At 39.6% G+C, this 22,461-nt stretch overlaps 1 protein-coding gene across 5 annotated transcripts in view; it reads right to left on the bottom strand.

Annotated features, from left to right (window-relative positions):
- Positions 1-22,461, bottom strand: part of htr4 (5-hydroxytryptamine receptor 4) — a 199,945-nt gene that overhangs the window by 144,362 nt on the left and 33,122 nt on the right. For 3 of the 5 annotated variants that reach the window (XM_087995423.1, XM_087995422.1, XM_087995426.1), the window contains exon 2: positions 1,204-1,350. In XM_087995423.1, coding sequence (XP_087851549.1) covers positions 1,204-1,350 — 147 coding nt within the window. Of the gene's footprint in view, positions 1-1,203; positions 1,351-16,116; positions 16,199-18,614; positions 18,834-22,461 lie in introns of all 5 variants that reach the window. The other 2 variants (XM_087995425.1, XM_087995424.1) reach the window with 2 other exon arrangements.

The following is a 22,461-nucleotide window of genomic DNA, read 5'->3' as shown; positions in this document are numbered from 1 at the left end:
GTGTTTGATTTCTGGGAAAGTCCGGGCTGCCCAGTTTAATGTTTGAATGGTGTTTAATTTGCTGGGCCTTTCTAAAAGTGGTGACGCAGGGTGCCTGCTGGCTCTCCGGGCACCATGCATTAGCCCTGTTATCTACATTACATTCTGTCCTAACATTCTATAATTCTATAATAAACCTGAAATTCCCAAACTAGGGAAGCTGTAGGTGACTGAAGATCTGGGTCAGAATGTGGGTTGGATCTTGATTTCACTAGTGTTCCCCTGTATTTCAGATGCGAATCAGGAAATTCTAGTCAAAGGACCAGGAGAACATTTACTTGCTGTCCTATATCACTGGGCATATTTCAGGAGTTCCAAGTTTTAGATTAGATTAGATTACTTACAGTGTGGAAACAAGCCCTTCGGCCCAACAAGTCCACACCGCCCCGCCGAAGCGCAACCCACCCATACCCCGACATGTATCCCTTACCTAACACTACAGGCAATTTTGCATGGCCAATTCACCTGACCTGCACATCTTCTTGGGAAATTGCAGCTTTTATGCCTTAAACGTTATTAGCCAAACTTGAGCTAGTAGGGATCCACTGAAGTACTATTGAGGTGAAGCAAATGTCTGATAACATCTCACCTCTGAGTGGTTACAACGTAAGAAACTCTAAACTAAAATTTTGGCCAATTCATTCCTCTTGAGGATTCCGTGCAATTTGGAAGTGAAGATTGTCTTGGGTCAAATTGATGAATATTCATGAAATCTTGTAAACACCATTTGTATGAAGTTTACGGTTTCCTGAAATCTTCAGTGTGGGTGGCTGGCTGGAGGTTCCATTTTGCTGGAACTTGCATTTTCTTCCATTTTAAATGAATGGAGTAGGACCAGCACTGCCAGTCTCTTGCAGAAATTATTTTTGAATGGCTGAAATTGCCCATGGGGAAAAAAATAGCCAATGCATTTTTCCATATGGAGACATTTCACAGCTCACAGAGATTCCTTGCCCTCCTGATGGATAGCAACTGCACGTATTTTTCAGAATGAGCTTGATGACAGCTTGACGCATATTGTAAATGCTTCAGTAAATATTGTTATGCTAATTCATATGTAGCACAGTCATTCATTTACTCAGAAAAGTGCAACAAATACTAAAATGACTTGCAGTGTCAGATTTCGATTTTGACTCACATTTTGATTGTTACATTGCCACTCACCGTAGCTGTCTGTCCTTGCATACAGCTACCATAACCAGTAGGTTTCCCAAAATAGTCATCATCATAATAGCTGAAAGAAATGTGATGAGAACTGTCTTCTGTAGTATAGAGAAACCAGGAATTTCATGTGGCTCACCATCACTTGTACTGAAAACAAAAGAGAAAGTAGATTTAATTAATTTCACTTACAAATCTTGACCAACATGTGTCATGCAATATAAAAAGGAACATAGACCATAACATTTTTGAAAATACTAGATGCAAGGTGATAGATAGCATAATGGAAGAGAATTGGATTGGTAACAAGTTTATTATTTAATCAATAGGACTGAGGGGTGACCTGATAGAGGTCTACAAAATTATGACAGACATGGATAGGGTGGATAGTCAAATATTTTGACTATCTACTACAGAAGGGCACAGGTTCAAGGTGAGAGGGGGAATGTTTAGGGGAAAAGTACGGGGAATATTTGTCACACAGAGTATGCTGGGTGTCTGGAATGCACTGCCAGAGGAGGTGGTGGAAGCAGGTATGATAGCAATATTAAAGGCGTATTTTGAGAGACACATGAATCGAAAATGAACAGAGGGATAGAAATCACGTATGCACAATATGTAGTAGGTTAAATAAGGATTAGGAATTGATACAGGCTTGGTGGGCAGAAGGGCCTGTTCCTTGTACTGTATTGTATTTTATTACCAATTGTCTGAAGTACAGGCAGAATTTGCCCATCATTATTACGTCAAAGTGCAGGCACTAATATGTCACCCTCAACCAGTGAGGGAACTTACTAGATCACCTGCCAACCAGCTCATTCAGAGCTGAGAGGCAAGCGAGGATGTGAATTAGAATCCCTATAGTGTGGAAACTGGCCCTTAGGCCCAACATGTCCTCACCAAATCCCTCCAAAGAGTAACCCACCTAGACCCATTCCCCTATCATATATTTACTTCTGACTAATGCACCCAACTTACACATCCTTGCACACTATGGGCAAAATACATGGTCAATTCACCTAACCCACACATCTTTGGATTGTGGGGAGGAAACAAGAGCACCCAGAGGAAACCCTCACAGATACGGGGAGAATGTGCAAACTCCACACAGACAGTCATCCGAGGCTGGAATCAAACCAAATCCCTGGTGCTATGAGGCAGCAGTGCTAGCCACTGAGCTATCGTGCCGCCCACGTGATTCTCGCCCCATCAGGTACCTTGACACTGGTGAACTGTGTCACCAGAAGCTGACAACTTTGGTCGAAGTCTACTTTCAAGATGATCCAGTGCTGAGAAGGTATGTTTTAAATCTTCTTATCATGTTGTCTGGGTCAAAGAGAGAGGAGGGAATCTGAGGCAGGACAGGGAGATAACTCCCACCTGGGAAACTATCTCTGTTTCTTGAATCTATAGAATCAAAGAATCTCTACAGTGTGGAAGCAGGCCACTCAGCCCATCAAGTGCACATTGACCCTCCAAAAAGCATTCCACCCAGGCCCACCCAACTACCTATCCCTGAAACCCCTATTTTCCATGGCTAATTTGTGGCCTATAGTCTTAAATGCTATGGCATGTGATGCAGTCATTTAAACAGGAGAAAGTGAGGACAGCAGTTGCTGAATCAGCGTTGAAAAGTGTAGCACTGGAAAAGCATAGCAGATCAGGCAGCAACCAAGGAGCAGAAGAATCGACATTTCGGGCATAAGTCCATCATCAGGAATGTTCATTTAAGTAGGTCCTTTATGTCTTGAGGGTTCCATCCTCTATCACCCTTTTAGGCACTGAGTTCGACGTACCTGCATTCCACTAGGTGATAATTTTTCCTCAAATCCCCTCTAAACATCCTGTTCCATATGTTAAAGCTGTGGTGCTGACACATTGACCCTCTACAGAGGGAAATGTTTCTCTTTATCTCCCCTGTCTATGCTCTCACTACTTTGCGCACCTCAATCAGATAACCCTTGGCCTTCTCAGCTCCAAAGAAAACAATCCCAACCGATCTAGTCTCTCTTTATAGCTGAATTATTCCAATCCAGGCAGTATCCTGGTCTTATGCATTGTCTCTAGTGCAATCATATCTTTCCTATGGTATGGTGAATTGAATTGCACATAGCGTTCCTTCTGCCATTTAACTAATGTTATATACAGCTCCATCATAGCCTCCTTACTGTTATCTTCAATGCTTTGATTCATAAAGACAAGCACCGCATATGCTTTCTTGACCATCAAATCTACTTGCCTTACTGCCTTAAAGGATCTGGGAATATAGACACCACAGCCACTCTGAATACCCATACCTCTTATGGTCCCATCCCTCAGTGGGTACTTCTTTGTTTTGTTCCAGGATTAAATTCTATTTGCCACTGTTCAGCCCATCTAATCAGCTTAATTATATTGTCCCATAGTCTAAAGCTTTCCTCTTTGCTATTTACCACACCATTAACTTTTGTGTCATCCATGAACACACAGCTCTTACATTAAGGTACACAACAAACAACAAGGGAGCTAGCACGAAACCCTGTAGTATGTCACGGGACACAGGCTTCCAGTCACGAAAACAACTTTTGACTATCAACCTCTATTTTGGATCCAATTTGCCATTTTTCCCTGGATCCCAGTGATTCTTAGCATCTTAGCCATTCTGCCAATACAGACCCATCACAAGCCTGACTGAAGCCCATGTAGACTACACTAACTGCAATACCCTCATCTACATACCCAGTCCCCTCATCAGAAAATTCAATTTAATATGTCAGACATGATCCCCTTATAAAGCCACGTTGACTGTCCTTGATTAATCTTAACCTCTCCAAATGGACAATTCTGTCCCTAGAATTTTTTCTCCCAATAGTTTCCTTACCATAGATGCTAGACTCACTGGTCTGTAGTTTCCTGATTTGAATAATGGTATCACATTAACTGTCCTTCAGCACCTCTCCTGTTGTCAGAGAGGATTAAAAATTAATGTTGGAGTTCTTTCAATCTCCTCCCTTGGCTTCCACATGATCTTGGGATATTTGTCATCTGGGGATTTATCCACTTTCAATTTGCTAGAATGACTAATATTTGCTCCCTCACAATGCTAATTAATTCAAGTATATCACAGATTCCTCCTTAATTTCTATACCTCTCTTGTCCTCCCCGACCATAGATACAGTACTCATTACAGATTGTCAGTTTTTATTACCTCCATAATATATTTCCAATGCACCATAGAGTCATGGAGACCCCAATGGTGAAACTGGATTCAATATGGCGGCAGCACATACTGGGTGTGAAATCAACATGTGCTGTCACTCATTATATTGGATCTTTTAGCTCTTGCATTATGCCTGTGGCAGAATTTCTAGGTTTTTTTTTTAACCAAGTGTTAACATGTACTTTGTTTGGTACTTCAAAAGTAATCACCACTGATTCCAGATTGTTCTTAGCAACTAATGGATGCACATTTTCAATTTTATCTCCATTCCTCTTAAAATCAATAAATGTGTCTGAACCCTCACCTTTTCAAAACAGACACAATTTTGTTATTTTATCTGTAATAAAGTATGCCTGTACACAATGTATTGGATGATCTCAATTTCACTGCTGTTTCTCTTTCTGTCCCACAACACAGCTCGTCTCATTACTTTTTAAACAGTTTACTAAAATCTAATAAAATATAAAACTCTCAAAGAGTTTTCCCTCTCATGTTGCCTTATTGTATTCTCTACTAAATGTTCAATTGTTGAGATGTATAGCCTACGTATGCTCTCTAATACTATTTCATTATCTTACATGTCTTCTTTTGAATGGGACTAAACTATTAAGGGGCATTTTAAACTGAGAAGTAAAATGATTTGTGTATGTTTGGAGGGGTGGTTTTAAGATCAACAAAAATGAGGGTGCATTGAGAAGCCAGCAGTTTGTGATCTCAGCATCCAATTTGGGCATGTCAGCTATTTTAATCTAACACAGATTATTATGTTAGGTGATGGGCAGGCATCTATAGCATCCTCAAAGAAGACCTCCTCACTCCTGAACATGGTATGAAAGTAGCCACTGCCCTTCAACATTTGTGTTCTCTGTTTTTCCAGGACCCTGTTGGAGATTATTCCAGGAAATTTCAGTCAGTGGCTAGAAATACACAGGACTGGCGATTGAAAGTTGTTTGTAATTGTGTGGCCAGAAATTGTATGGACATTTTATACAATGATACTTGTTAGAATGAAGGGTCATTAAGATTTCAGAGTTTCAAGGTTTCTGACTGGATTCAAACATATACAGGTGTCATTAACTGTAAACATAGCATTCCAGAAACCCTGCCCAAATTACCCAGCAATATTTGTGAACTGCAAAAACCTCCACTCCATCAATGTGCAACCACAGAAAATATATTTCTGGAAACTCAGCCAGATTCCATGACAGCTGCTGGGATATCTTTATCCAAGTTCCTTGATATCTTTGGACCTTCATGCATTACTGCTTTTCAGCAAGCAATATGTCTTTGATTCATTCTTATTCATTCATATGATGTGTGTGTTGCTGGCTAGGCCAGCATTTACTGCCCAGAGGGTGGTTAAGAGTCAGCCACATTCCTGTGGTTGGGTTTGGAGTCACATGTAGTCCACAGCAGTTATGAGTGGTAGTTTCCATCCCTAAAGGGCATTAGTAAACTAGATGGGATTTTCCTAACAATGGCCATTATCAGGCCCTTAATTTCAGTTTTTTTTCTGTTGGATTCAAATTGCATATTTGCCATTGAAAGATTTGAACTCAGGTCTCCAGAGTGAATCTGCATAAAGGGGTGCCTTGCCTTTCCAATGCCTCCAGCTGGCTTGGACCTTCTGATGTTTAGAATTGTATTCCGAAGGTGGATCCATGAGAATGATAGCCTCACCCTCACCTTTCTGTCTGAGCATTGCCCATCTCCCTATGTCAGGTTGGCACCCATCCTGACCTGCAGACTCACAGAATGGTCCAGTGGGCTCAGGAACTCACCCTCCATTCAACCAAAGGAGGTGACCTATCTTAGTCTCAGGATTAACAATGATAGTACCACTAGGCCATCACCTCCCAGCAGTAACTTAGCCACTAAAGCCCAATAGCACTCCAATAAATACTACACAATCACTATATGTGTGAATGAGCAAGCTATCAGCATTCTGATGATGTGCTTCAGGTGTTTAGACAGATCTTAAGCTAGCCTTCAGTACCTGAAACGAAGTGTGCTGAGAATGATTGCTGTGCTGCACAACAATATTCAATATTGAAGCTCAGAGTAACAGGAGAAACAAAGTGCAGAGCGCAGTTTATTCACTGACAATTCTGCAGAAGGGGAGGAGGAAGAACAAGATGAAGATGTTGCACCAGCAGCTGCTCACATTGGAAGAATCTTTCCTCAGAAAGATTGGTAGCTAGGCATCTAGGGCCCAGCATTGGCAGCGACTCACAAGCAGTCAATAAAATGCAATGAAGAAGAACACTGCCAGGTTCATCCCAGAATTAGAATGGCCTTCCATGATTGTAGAAGCTCTGTGAAGTTGGCTAATCACCAACTGACTGAGTGTGGGAAAAGATCTGCCACCCTGCCAACCCAAGATAGGTCCACAAAAGCAAAATTGGCCAATGGTACTAAAAAAAAACACCCAGAATGCCCAAGCAGGCTGACAAGCCAAACCAGACAGCCCACACAGAAAAGAGAAGACACTTCAAGCTCATTAACAATGTCAGAGCAACACAGCTATCCCAAAGCCCCGAGGGCAGTTTCACAACCCAGCAATACCAAAGCCACACAAAGAGCAGGTCAGATAGAAAGGCACCAGCAAGAGCACTGCTCCCAGAACAAGACAATGGAAGCACCTCACCACTTCAGAGGAGACATTAACACTTCTACCTGTGAAGAGGAATGGAACTATCGATATTGTCAGGATGTTGCATTGTGTGAAGGAACAGGACATTCATCCGATAACTGTTTTCCAATTAGCATCCTTGTAACTAGATTACTCCATTTCCAGATACATTGCATTCTCCTCATTTTTAATTAGCCTTATTGTACAAGATTATTATAAAAACTGGTCTCATCCTCAGCTCTGGGAAGACAATCCTCAATTGCCTGGGCAGACTGTGTGTACTGTTTCAGCTTAGTCAGTTTCTCTTCTGCGATATTGCCTATTAATAAACTGTTCATCAATTTCACTTCAAACTGTGCTTTGTGATCTCTAACTTATTGGGCAAATTTCTCTGACACTGAGGGAGGGTCATTTTCATAGCAGAAGGTGCCATGCCTCAAGTGAAGTAACTATATGGAGGAAAGGCCACAGCTACAGTCAAAGTGAATCTGCATAAAGGAGTGCCTTGCCTTTCCAATGCCTCTAGCAGCCTTGGGCCTTCTGATGTTTAGAATTGTATTCCGAAGGTGGATCCACGAGAATGATAGCCTCACCCTCACCTTTCTGTCTGAGCATTGCCCATCTCCCTATGTCAGGTTGGCACCCATCCTGATCTGCAGACTCACAGAATGGTCCAGTGGGCTCAGGAACCCACTCTCCAAACAACCATAGGAGGTCACCTTCTGGAAGAACACATTGAAATACATGCAGAGATTCTGCAAGGTTAGGCTGGGGAAATGAAACTCCCACATCATAAGATTCCAGCCAATGTCATCCTGGACGCAGTGAGACCACAACTGGTGCATGGTTCATGTCATTTACACACATGGGTTGATATGAGCACTATGTGGAAGGACCAATCTTCTTGCAGGCCCCTGACATCCATGTTCACAATGTTGCTGATACAAAGCAGTGCTGCAAAACAAGTCGGCCCTGGGTCTCTATCAATTTGTGTCTTCCCATTCATTATCAAACAAGTTTAAAGGTGGCTTTCTGTCAGCAAACAAGAATGGCTGAGAAAGCTAGCACAAAATAAGAACTTTTCTTGTCACTCTATGCATGAATGGAAACTTCCCAACACATTTTCTCCCAACCCGATTACTTCTGCTTGTACATTGTACAAACCTTGTAGCTTCAGTAGAAGGTGATGTAAGTCGTTAAGATCCTTGCTTTGAATTCTGCAAATCTCTTGGTTGATGATGTTGAAGGTTTGATCTGTCAGCAAGTGTGTGGGGGCAAACTTGACCACTGAGAAATGAGGCAAGAAATTGGCTACTGCTTCAATGTTTTTCGAAGGATAGTAATTGGCAAGATGTAAAAGCATTTTAAATATACTCTCAGTTCTTTGTCCCCCTTTCACTGTCATTCCTCCCACAGACCAACTATATTCAATGCTACCATTCTACTGGAGAAAGATTATCAGGGATAGGCAGGATTGTGAATACCGGATAACTAGGTCAATGACATGACATTATGCCACCCTCTCCTCTGAGAATTCCCTGTCCATGAGGTTTTTGTATGATCTTTTAGAATGGTGAGGTAGGCCTGACGGGGTCAAATAATCTACTCATTTTCATAATATGTATTTTTGTACAAAGTATTTGGAACTTTGGCATAGATCATTAGGGAGGTAATGATCTAGTTAGGTTGCTGGACTGTTAATCCAGTGACCCAGATAATGTTCTGGGGAACTTAGTTCAAATCTTGTCATGGCAGATTGTGGAATTTGAATTTAACTTTTTTTAAAAGTCTGGAATTAAAATCGAATGATGACCATGAATCCATTGGTGATTGTCAAAAATGTTCTTTCAGGAAGGAAACTGCCATCCTTACCTGGTCTGGCCTACATGTGATTCCAGGCCCACAGCAATGTAGCTGACTCTTAACTGCCCTCTGGGCAATAAATGTTGCCCAGTCGTCGATGCCCTTGTTCCATGAATGAATCAAAGAAGTCAGTCTGTCATTGTTTAAGGTATCTGTTTTGTACTTAACATTGCCACTTTGAGTGTGTGTGGCCATGAGGCATACATGGACTCACTTGATTGCTACATTTGATTTGCAAAGAAGTTGGCCACTCTATCCATAGAAGAACACATCAAGACAATGCCCAGTGACTTGAACTGAACACACAGCAAAATAAACTTAACAAACAGTGGCATCAGCCCACTCATACTTGCTATTGCTCCTATATTCTGCAATCATGGTCAAAGTGATTATAAGGTACATGGTACATTTTCTGCTTTTCTGCAATTAATGTCGCTTTCATTGCCACTGCCTCCTTTCCTGCTGCCCCCATATCCCCCAATACCCAGTAAGCACCTCAAAGGCACAGCATCTGTGTCCAGCTGAGCGCAGCTTGGAGAGATTTACAGCCCCCAGTGTGGACTTTACATCACCATCTGTTCTTCTTTAATTCTGAAGTGTGAGTCACCAGGTGAAAACTCAAATATCTATCGAACTGGCTCCACTAAATTACAAGTATCTGAGCTGATGAATGGTAAGTATGTGTGTGGTAAAGAGATAATTTCTGAAGAAATTAGTTTCTTTCCTAAACTTAAATTTATATTTTCATGCGATGTGGGGGCCCATGGCAAGGCCAGTGATGGTTGCTCATTCCTAACTGCGTTCAAAGTAAATGCCTTGTTCAGCCTTTTGAAGGGTAAGTATGTAAACTCACTGAGCTTGAAGATTTGTTTCCAGACGCTCTTAGATTAGATTACCTACAGTGTGGAAATAGGCCCTTTGGCCCAATAAGTCCACAGCAACCCTGCGAAGAGTAACTCACCCAGTCCCATTTCCCACTGACTAATGTGCCTAATATTACAGGCAATTTAGTATGGCCAGTTCACCTGACCTGCACATCTTTCGACTATAGGAGGAAACCACAGCACCCAGAGGAAACCCAAGAAGACACAAGGAGAATGTGCAAACTCTACACAGACAGTTGCCTGAGGCTGCAATTGAACCTGGGTCCCTAGCACTGTGAGGCAGCAGTGCTAACCACTGAGCCACCATGACACCCCAGCATACTAATTAACATTATCAGTGAGAGTCTCTGGTGAAGTGCTGGTGGTAAGTCCTGCCTCTTTATTTACAGATCTTGGTTTCTTAAGGTGGATGATGTCATTTCCGTTTTTTTTTAAGAGAAGGTAGATAGGGTCTAGATCAATGGGTTTATCAATGGAGTTCTGGTTAGAGTGCCTTGACTCTAAAAATTCTCGTGCGTGTCTTTGGTTTGCCTGTCCTAGGATACGTGTGTTGTCCCAGTCAAAGTGGTGTCCTTCTTTGTCTGTATATATGGAAACTAGTAATATTGGGTCGTGTCTTTTGGTGGCCAGTTGGTGTTCATGTATCCTGGTGGCAAGTTTCCTGCTGATTTGTCCAATTTTCTTTTACAGTTCTTGCATGGTATCTTGTAAATGATGTTAGGTTTGCTGGTGGTATCTGTTGGATCTTTTAGGTTCATTAGTCATTGTTTAAGTGTGTTGGTAGATTTGTGGGCTACCATGATGCTAAGGGGTCTGAGTAGTCTGGAAGTCATTTCTGACATGTCTTTGATGTAAGGTAATGTGGTTATAGCTTTTGATTGCGTTGTGTCTGCTTGTTTCATTACTCACCTTAAGAAACCAAGACCTATAAATAGAGAGGTGGAACATACCACCAGCACTTCACCAGAGACTTTCACTGATGATGTTACCTAGTATGGTGATGAAATGTCTGAAAACAAACCTTCAAGCTCACGAGCTAACTTGAATACTTATCATCAGCCTTAGCTACAAATCTTCTCAAAAATCGCTTTCAAAGTGTAGTTAACAACCAACCCTATTACTACAGATCTGGAATCACATGTGGGCCAGACCAGACAGCGAGGAGAAATTTCTTTCCTTAAAATTGTCATAAGCTGGAGTTTTTTCAGCATTCAATGATTATTTCATTTCAGTAGTCATCATAACTGATGCAAGCTTTTAATTTCAAATTTTATTAATCAAATTTAAACTCCACCAATTGCCATGTTTCTACAGCATTAACTTGGGCTATTGGATAACAGCCAGTGACATCACATTACGCCACCCTCTCCTCAGAGAATTCTGTGTCCATGAGATCTTTGCATGCAAGCAGGTCCTGGCACAGCGAAATTATAATTAGAAATGAGCTGGTAAGTGCTTTGCAACTCATCATTATGAACAATATCCTATTCCACTTGCCTCTGAATCAAGTCCAGATGATTAAATGTTATAGGACAAATGGATTGCTGATATTTAATTGCATCGCCAGAAGGCTGGGAGATTTCCATCTCCCAATCACTGATTGTAGGAGATGAAAAAATGACCACTTGTCTCCAGCTTTCCCTCCTTTTGAGTTTTTACTTGTGAGGTCTCATGTTTTATTCTCTCTGTGTTCAATAAAGGAAAGATCAGACCTGTAAGAACATGTGTTCATCCAGTGCATGCAGCATACCTGGGGAGGGTGACTCTAATGAAAGGAATTAAAATTGCTTAAGGATCCAGGTGAGCAGTAGCAGTCGATGGATGGATAGGGACATGAGAAAGAGAAGGGTGAGTGTGCTTGGAAAGTAAATGCCTTGAGGAGCGAATCCAAGTTGGTTTGACATTGCACAGTTATTGAATGGAATGAATTTGCTTGACCTTGTTAGTTTATAAGGCAGTGCCTACACTGAATCCCAGCATACAGAACATAGCTAAATTAAACTAATCCCTTCTGCCTGCTCTTTATATATATGCCTCCATTTCTCGCATATTCATGTGCTTATCTAAAGGCCCTTAAACATCCCTATTACATTTGCCTCCACCACCACCCCGGCAGCACGTTCCAGACACCTATCACTCTCTGTGTAAAAAAGCTTGCCCCTCACATCTCTTTTGAACTTTCCCCCTCTCACCTTAAATGCATGCCACCTTATATTAGAAATTTCAACTCTGGAAAAAAAGGATTCTGACTGTCAGCCCTAGCTATTGCATCTCATAATTTTAAAGCCTTCTATCAAGGCTCTCCTTAGCCTCCACCCACTCCAGAGAAAACAACCCTAGATTTTCTAGTCTCTTGTTATACTGTAATGCTGTATTGCTCTTGCTGTTGACCTGCTGCATCACCTCCTCCCATGCTTTCCTGAAACATTAGGCTTTTTCCTTCAAGCCCTGGAGAAGATTGCCTTCACCCTAGATTAAAACAACAACTACAGTGCAATAGTGCTTCAATACAGTGCAATCTGTTGGAGATGTCCTGAGACAGAGGCTATAGAAATGCAATTGTATCTTTTTGTTTTTCCCAGCTTTTCATTGACCATAGTAAAGCATCAAAAGAAGCTCAGTGAGATACATTTCAGAGAATTAATGCCCTGAATCCATTGCCACTGCTTGTCTTCTATTGCATCAAGCCCAAACTCCATCTGTTTTATTGGCTCTTTAATTGTGTAGTTGAGATTATGTCCTACTCATCCTCACTCCCACGATACTGACACCAAATCCGGATAAAAATGATAATGAGCCTGCTGTAAGAAAATGTTGCTGACAGATGCACTGAACTTACTTTCAGGTTCCCCGTATGGTTTTAGACACCTCTTTCCCAATTAACCTCTCACTTAATATTGAGGTTATACATGGAAAAATGACTAGTACGGACAGAAGAGAAGAAGATCATGAAAGTTTGTTACCGGTATATCCTTCTGATAGAGTGACCACTGTTTCCGTGGATACACCCAATCAGTGAAACTGGTAACCATGGAAACTACAGCTAAGCCATCAAAATATCTGGAATCAGTACTATTAGTGCACAGTTAGGCCTGCTTGTCGATTGAATATTTTAGAAAGTAACCAACCCTATAATGGCTGATTAGCTCAATCAAATATTTGAGAATGTAAAAGCATCAACATGTAATTTGGATTCCGTGTCAGGTATGTGTTTGCAACATATAAATGTTGACCATAAAGTATGATGGAATGCGATTTTATTCTGTGCGGTCCAAATCGACAGATTCACTGGTTTGACTTTGAATTTTCAATTAATGGCTCAAAACTTCTGTTGTCACGGTTATCAAAATTGGAACTTGGGTTGGAAGATGCACATCAGGATCCCACAACCGTCATAATTAAGCATCAAAACTTACCCCTCCTAATCACCACCACAAATCCCAATTTGACTGTCCCAACTGCCTTACAAAATCCCAAAACCCAGACCTCACTATCTCGTCCAACACCACCAGCCCCCTGACCTGACCATCTCATTCACCCACTTCCCTACCTGCTCACCTCTCCATTCTCCACTCACTCACCCATTCATCCCCCATTCACTTTCCCATTCATTCACAAACCCACTCACTTACATACTCACTTACCCATTCATTTACAGAATCACCCACACATGCACTTACCCCCAGCCATTAGCTCACCCATACACTCAATATTCATTAACCCACTCAGCCACTCAAACATCCACTCATCCACTCAAATACACCTTCAATCACTCACTCACTCACTCAGCCCAACATCCATTCACTCACTCATCCTCTTCCTCATCTACATTCTCACTCACTCAACTACCCTCTCCCTCCATCACTCACTCATTCACACTCTCTCCCACTCATTCTGTCATGCTCACTCCATCAGCTACCTACTCATCCAAGCACTAACTCACGTACTCAGCCACTCGCTCAACATCCCAAACACTCATTCCCTCATTAACTCACCAACTCACTCACTTACTTACCAACTTGCATAACACCTAACCATCACTCATTCATTCATTTGCTAAACCCTTCTCAGACACACTCATCCATTCCAGCCTATCACCCACTCCCAAATTCACCCTCTTCATCTCTCACATACTCACCTATTTACTCCTTCAGTCATTTACTTACTCAGGTCATCACCCAGACCCACATTCACTCTCTCCTTTATTCACACGCCCACTCACTCACCTATTCCATTCAATCCCTCTCTCTCTTACTCTGTCATCAACTCACTCACCCATTCACCAACTCAAACTTTCCTCAGCCAACTCCTCAATTATTCACTCATTTACCCACTCACCCACCTACTCACAGACTCACTCCACATCTTGCCTAACAAAACATCTAACTACTTTCTCACTCAACCACCCATGCACTCATCCACATACTTACTTATCCAACCCCATCTCAAATCAGGCAACCAATCACTCACTGACCCCCTCAGCCAGCCCCCAATTTATCCACTCACTCAATTATCCATTGGACGGCTTTAGAATGTGCAATTTAGAAACTTGCATCAAGTTTCAATTCTAGTTTTTTAATGACATAGTTGTTAAACTTAGCCCTACCTTTATATTGAGTTAGGAGTCATGCAGCCATTTCTTCTCATATAGTGACATATTTCTATGGGACTTTGGTTCCTGGAAGCTATATGCTTAGGTCTCATCAGCCTCCAATCAGTGGCAGGAATCTGTTACTGTGGATCTGAAGGATGGGTCTACAACAGTTCAATGATTGGAAGGTGAACTAGGAGAGCATTCCAGTTAAGAAAAATTGTGAGTAAAAAAACAGGCGAGTCCTAAATTCCCCTGTGAGGCCAATAAAACCAGCAAAAACGAAGCAGCCCATCAGAAAAATTAAAACAAAGATAATCCACTTAGCGATTGGGCCCTCTTTCAGCCTCTACCCCATCTCCCTGTCCAGTTTATTTATTCAGTTCAAATTGTTTTCCAGTGTCTGTTTCTCATCTGTTCAAGAGACCAAGTTATGATCAGGAGAGGTGGGTAGACAATAGGATGGATATATGCCCCATTGGCCACTCAAACAGCCTGGAATTTAGGAACATTGATTTTTACTCACTACTTTTCTTAACTGGGACACTGTCCTAAATCACTTGCCTGCCCTCTTTCTACCAGGCAGATAGAATTAACATTGGCTTAGTCTACAAACTAAGAATAACTTAATAAAGACACTTTATATTTATTATTGCGTGAAAGATTTAGGTTTTGAAGGATTGTGGAAATAGGAATTTATTTCAGGTTTTGAGGACATGCTGGAGTGATTTTTATTTGCAAAGCATTGAAAATTCACTGTGAACATTGCAGATTTGTGCTGTACAGGTTTCCCTCGAAATTATATTGCTGGCGATAACTGCTTGATGTTTTTGAACAGTAACTGGCTTGTAGATGTGCTTGTTATATTTGGTTTCAGATAGAGGAAAGCCTACTAAAGGTGAACTCAGGAAGCCTGATAAGAACAAACTAAGTCAGAGGAAAGTTTGCTGTGAACGAGCTGCCAACCTGATCCGTCCCATTTCTGAGAAGAAGCCCCTGTAGATTAGTTTACGATGAAACACATTTGTTCTCTTTAAAAATGTTTGAAAGAACATCACAAGATGATTTTGTCTGAATATCTGTGTTTATAAGACTTCAGTTCCAACTGTATGTGCCCAGTAACTTGACCGCAAAGGCCAGAGCATCACAGAAACAGAATGTGGAACATGCTACATTCTTTTGCTTTCAAGAATAAAGCATTGGTCAAAATGTTTTTCTTCAGAAAGCCAATCTCTGCAGAGAAATCTGTTCTTTGTTTCTCTTTTCCTCTAGAATGTGTATCTTTGTGTAATTAGGATATTTATAGTTATATATATATATATTACTGACTGTATATGTTAACAAATTATTACATTTTGTTTTGATAATAGATCCATAATTGTGTTCATTAAGAAACCTCATTGATAGATCTTTCTGTTGAAAATTTAGTTTTGATAAGATATTCAGTTGGTCATTTTAGTAACTGAAAAAAGTATTTTTATTTTAGTTTACAAACTGTGGGATTTGAGCAAGCGTCCAGCCTCTGTTGTAACAGTATTAATAATTACAAATTATTAGATTATATCATTCATATAAATTGTGATTCTATGAAAACATGCATAAAACAATCACCCATGGGTGATTAATTGATTTGATGTTCATGAGTTACATACACAGATTTGCAATTACTACCCTGTGTTTAACACCACAATGATTTGCTAAAGACTTCACAAATTGGGAAAGTTTCTCCATGGCATTACTTCCATACCTCTCATTTACATCAGCTTCATCCATCACAAGGAGTCAACATGTAAATATCTGACCTTAGTGCCCATACAGAATAACTTGTCCTACAAGTAATACAAAGACAGAAAATTAAAAATTTGCTGATTTTGAATACATCATTCATAGAATCATAGAATCCCTACAGTGTGGAAACAGGTCATTCGGCCCAACACTGACTCCAAAGATTAATCCACCCAGACCCATTCCCCAACTCTATTACTCCACATTTCCCCTGACTAATTGCACCTCACCTTCATAAGTTTGAACACAATGGGCAATTTAGCGTGGCCAATTCACCTAATCTGCACATCTTTTGTTTTTATATTTTTCCCTTCATTAAATGAAGCCTTAGTTGAGTTAAATCTTGTTTCATCATATCTTAGAGATATCTTAAAGTGCTTCACATGCAGAATGAAGTGTTAGGCACATGGTTTTCACAGCTGGTGTTTTGTATTGAATTTTTATCTGTCAAAACAAATAAATGACATTAAAACATCTGGTATATAACTGAACCTATTATCTTCAGCATTAACATTTTTCACCACTTGCTGTTCAGTTTTATGGCAGAGATAAGTGGGACATTTAGACTCCACATTGAATGAAGGCTCAATTAGCAAAAGTTTTGAGAGCTGACTGCATACAAATGCAAAAAGGGGTTCTATGCCAGTATTGATCGATTATTCAAGATCGGGGACTTGTTTTCTATCTGCACTTTAACGATTTGCAAAATCATGCTGTAATATAAATCAAGAGTAAAATGTCTTATGCTTTTCCAATTGCAGAGCCATTTCAGTCAACCTCAATCATTTGTGGGGGTGGATTTTCCCAGATATATCTCTTGCTTCTTGTAAGAGTAACTTCTTGAAACTTTGGGAAACAGCTACAATAAGAAACTGAACATGGGGCACAAGTAAAACAGTCACTAGAACGCTCAGGACAAAATCACAGGTAAGTGAGAAACACATGTAAATCAGTCTCAAGAAGGTAAAAGAAGCATGCTTTACCATAATTTGATGATGGACTGGGAAAACATTAAATGATCAAGCTGATTCTCATTGAAGCATTTTTCAGGCAGGCAGTGGCCTGCACGTATACACTGGCTACCTAAAAGAATTAGGGGACCAGTTGATTTTGTACTTGCAAACTCATTAGAATACAACTAGAAAATTGGAAGCTTGATAAACACTCCATAATCATCAGCTTGATGATCGAGTTGTAGAAATTTGAGTAGAAGGCCAAATATGAAGGGTCTGCAGCATCTGACAGTGGGATAGTGTTGGGTCATTTTTTTACCAAGTAACTATAAAATTATAGAAAAACTTGAAAATAAAACAAACTGAAAGGCTTTGTATGAAGCATCCAGAATAAGGTAGACGAACTGATAGCAAAAATCAAGATAAATGAATATAACATTTTAGCCGTTACAGGACCATGATTACAAGGAAATCAAAACTGGGGCCTTAACATTCAGGGATACTTGACCTCTCTGAGAAGCAGGAGGGATAGAAAAAATGTTGGGTTGCACTGTTAATAAGGGATGAAATGAAGACAGTTGTGAGAGATGATCTAGGCTTTGATGATGTAGGCAGAGGCAAAAAAAAACAAGGAAAAGAAGACATTGGTAGAGATAGGACCTCCAAACAGTAGCCATTCTGTGGGAAAGGCCATAAATGAACAAATAATAGGTGCATGTAAAAAGAATAGAGCAATAATAATGGATGACTTTAATTTTCATGTTGATTGGTTTAAGCAAATTGGAAAGGGTAACTATGACGATCAATATATTATGGATAGTTTCCAAAATAAATACATCATGGAGCCAACCAAGGAGCAAGCTATCTTGATTTGGCAATGGGTAAGGAGGCAAGTTTATTAAATGACTTCTGAGTAAAAGATACCCAAGAGAGTAGTGATCGTAATATGATATTTAGTTTGAGAATGAGAAACCTGGGGCAGAAACAACCGTGATTAATTTAAATAAAGGGAATTACAATGAAATGAGAATACAATTAGCTAAAGTGAACTGGGTGGATAAATTTGCAGGAATGACAACAGGCAAACAGTAGCAGACATTTAAAAGGGTAATTCATGTCTCTCAGCAAAATTATACCCAGTAAGGAGGAAAGATTCTAAGAGGGGGATAGACCAATCATGATTACCCAAGGAAGCTAAGGACAGTATTAAGCTGAAAGCAAAAGTACATACAGAGGTCAAAGTCAGCGATAACCCAAAAGCTGGGCTAAATTCAGATTTACGGAGAAAGGACAGTAAAGTGAATGTGTGGAATGTTGGATTAGCCATGACCCTACTGAATGGCGGAGCAGCTTGAAGGGCCAAATGGCCTACTCCTGTTCCTATTTGTTACTGTCTTATGGTAAGAGCAGTACTGGGACTGGCATCATTTTGGAGCAATAGGCAACATACTTTGAAATACATCGGCAAGTACATTCAATTTAGAAATTGCTAATACCTAAAACTTACAAGGAATTGTCAGAAAACTACCATCCAAAACTCGACTCATCTTTTTCTGACTGAAGCTGAAGACGTCTTTAATTTTCACTGGAACTGATTGCTTCCACATTGGCACCAATCATGGTATGTTATGGATGGGTGTAGGTATTAACAGTAGTCAGATGGAATGGACAAGTAAATGAAGTCTTAACGTTGTCACCTAATTCCAACTTGCAGTCGTATAATGCTCTAGGAAGGATCACAGGAAGAGAAATAACATTCAGCTCCTCAAGCCTGCTTTGCAAATCATTACATAATGAACATTTTGTATCTTAAATTAATCTATCTCCTTCAGTAACCCTTATCGTCCTTGCTTAATAAAACTGCATTCATTTCAGTTTTTAAATTGCTAATTAACATAATTTCAGTCGTATTTTGGTTAGAGAGATTTCAGAGTTTTAATAATCTTCTCGCAGGTACTGCGAGGTCTCACCATAGTCAGGATCAATGACAAAACAACATTAAATCACATCTTAGCAGCCACAGAATTCTACATTCATCAAACAAAGCAAAATTCTGATGTCACTACAATTCTATTTTTAAATGCAAACAGGACAACAGTGACAAGAGAATTTCCCTCCCATTTACTTAAGATGATGTGTATGGAATACTCATAATGTACCAAATAAAAAGAGAGCTGGAAATATTCAGCAGATCTGACAATATCTGTGCAGAGAGACACAGACTTTTGTTCAGTTTTGATGGAAGTTATTAACTGAAACATGTTTCTCTCTCCACGAATGTTACCAAACGTGTTGAATAATTCCAGTATTTTCTGTTTTTCTTTCAGATTATCAGCATTTGCTAAATTTTGTTTAGGATATAACATGGTATAGTTCTAATAATGGAGCTGACAGGAATTATTCCAATAAGTCATTCTAGCTTTATCCGTTGCCTCATGATCCTTTCTCTTTAATGTGGAGCCCAAAACTGCACACTACAATGAGTTTTATCAAGATTTACATGGGTTTAACGTGACATCTTGATATAGAAATTTGTTCTAGGTGGATATGCAAATTGGTTAATATTACGTTGCCTATCCATTGTATGCTCTTTGAAATTTACTTCCTTTGATTGCAATGGAGTTGAATATCTTGTACTACATATGGTTGATCTGACGCAAAAAGTGTGGCGGTGGAAAAGCATGCTGATCTAGCAGCATCCGAGGAGTAGGAGAGTCGATGTTTCAAACATAAGCTTTTCATCACTTGATCTGATAACCCATTTAGAACCATTTGTACTAGATGCATTTTTACCTCTTAACTATAACAATTTGTACTTCCCATTAACAAATCTTACTTTAGTTTTCTTCATGACCTTATCTACTTGAGGTACAGTTTAATGTTGGCGTCAATTACCTCAGATGACTTGAATGTGGTAAAGAATGATGTCAATAGTGTCGGTACAATCACCATACAGTCTGTGAGTAGTTCATAGAAGGCTACCACTTTGCCTTCTCTAATGTTTAATGCAGATTGGTGTGTCTTGAAACTACTTCCAAATGCCTGAGGTTATTAGTAGACTGTGGTTCTTGCCTCACCAGTTTAACCTGCAAAACTAACCACCTTTACTCTTCTACTAAATCTACACCATTTCATCTTCTTTACTTTATCAGAATGACCAATTTCTTGAAATTCCAATGCACTCTGTCCACTTCATAACCTCCATCCATCATGCCTGATATTATCTTAATCAATTTTACTAGGTTAATCGAGTATAATCATCCTTCTGAAAACTGTTATGGATATTTTTAATTACATTCACCTAGATATTTTCTTTTGGGTTTACATTTGCTCCAACAAAGAAACCTATCATCTGAATAATTTGTAACAACTACTGGGATAAAAAAAAAATACATTTCAATTTAATTGGAAAAGTAAAGCTACTAAATAGTCTTTAAGTACTACAAATGTTTTCTGTCATCTTTACATTGCAGTTGAGAAATTAATGTAGCATCTTTAATGTGGGTGTAATTATGACTGACCATTATTGCACTGTGTCTGAAGAACAGTGAGGAGACTGGTCACCATTATAGCAACTGCAAGGACATAACTGGACAGCAAAAAAATGCTAATACTTTGTAGAATTCAACATTTCAAGTTATGATTTATACCCCATCTGCATGAATCAATATTTTATCAATATTATCTGATTTGTTGCTAATCACACTTACTTGAAGTTTGATTTTTTTTCTATTTTTGCATTATGTCACTACAGTTGAAGGTTTGGATTTAGGATAATAGGTAAAATACTAGTCTATTGAAGATTTTCTCCAAACTATATGATCTAGATAACATTGAACAAGGTATTCTATATATAGGGTCAGATCTGCTCCCAGTGAATCAGTGGGTAAATACACAATCTGGACTGGCAAAGAATCATGCCAAATAAAACATTTCCATGATCCTGAGTGAACTGAACATAACATGATGTCAGCAAAGCTCCTAGAATTGGTCCAAGAATTGTTGATGAGGGAAAGGTAAACATAACAACCAATCCTGATCAACAGTCAGCAACCACTGCTGGTAGTCCATATTTGTGGATGATGTTTAAGGACACAGTTGGACCTGAATACATCAGGTATTGTAATGATGATGGATTAGAACTCCACATTATTTATAGACATTTCTTATTTTTAGTTCCAAAATGTATTGTTTTTAAAAAGGATTGCTACCAAAACAAAACTGCAGTAACTGTCTAGAAATGTTCAATGTGAATGTCATAGAAAGACACACATGTAAATTGTCATGAAAATATCAAACAGGGAGAGACTTAACAAGATAAAACAAGGAGTGAGGTGGGGGTGGGGGATTGCTGACAAACTTTCCCTCCCTTGGCAAAAAACTATCTCTTGAAAATATGTCTGTTTTATCTTCCAAACACACAAAAGGATGGAGTTAAAAAGTGGGTTGTAACTTTACTGGAGTGGACTCGTGGGACTGAATACTTTGCACATACGCCATCCTGGCTTCCAGTTGTAGTGTGCGTGAAGGTCACAGTCAGGAACTATCCCCTAGTTATTCATGTTTTGCATTTAAAAGAATACCCATGCTCACTCTGAGTGCTGCAAGCCAGTTTGAAAAAAAAGGGCAAAGGAACTTCATTCAATTTACACTGAAAACAACTCTCAAAAAAATCTCTGTTCCACCACGATCATCAATCTATGGGTAACATCTCCTGCAATGGCCACAACGTTCAACAATCCACTCTTCACAAACAACTTAGAAATTGGTTCTTTATTCATATACTTTCATCTTTTCGGACTGACTTATTTCTAATCTGAGTCAATGTGTGTTCACTACCAATTTTTCTCTTGTTTTGTAGTAAATTCATTAGTTTTGTTAATTCACAGAAGCCTGGTTAAATTGGCTGCTTTTAAAACACAAGTTTATATAGGTTTGGGCGAAAGATATCCACAAAAAAAAGCATTCTCTTTTAAATTAGCTTTGTTTCAAGCATTCAAGTGGATGAGTGAATGAAGAAGCTTTAGCAGTTTGTGGTATCCCATCTGGGATCAGAATGAAGTGAGGAACCCCATAGGGGGTCTGATCATTACAGCCAAAAGAACTGCATACTCCAGCCTAAGGTTTGATCATTAATCCCATTATTCCCTTTGAAGCATTTATTACACTGATTCTTAGTTTTAAACACTGAGAGTAATACAGCAGAACTCTCGTAAAATTTAGTTTTTACCTCTATTCTCCTAACACGACTTTTTGTGAATTACAGTATTTTGTTTAGTGTCCCTAGTTTTACATGTGTTTTTGATGCAGATAATTTTGTATAATAGGCAATCCTGATTCTTCTATTTGACAAG

This window comes from Chiloscyllium plagiosum, unplaced genomic scaffold (genome assembly GCF_037043375.1).
Source record: "Chiloscyllium plagiosum isolate Xiang-an unplaced genomic scaffold, Cpla_swu_hap1 HiC_scaffold_16, whole genome shotgun sequence".
NCBI classification, from domain to species: Eukaryota; Metazoa; Chordata; class Chondrichthyes; order Orectolobiformes; family Hemiscylliidae; genus Chiloscyllium; species Chiloscyllium plagiosum.
Note: the sequence above shows the minus strand (reverse complement) of the source record. Positions and strands in the feature narration are given on the sequence as shown.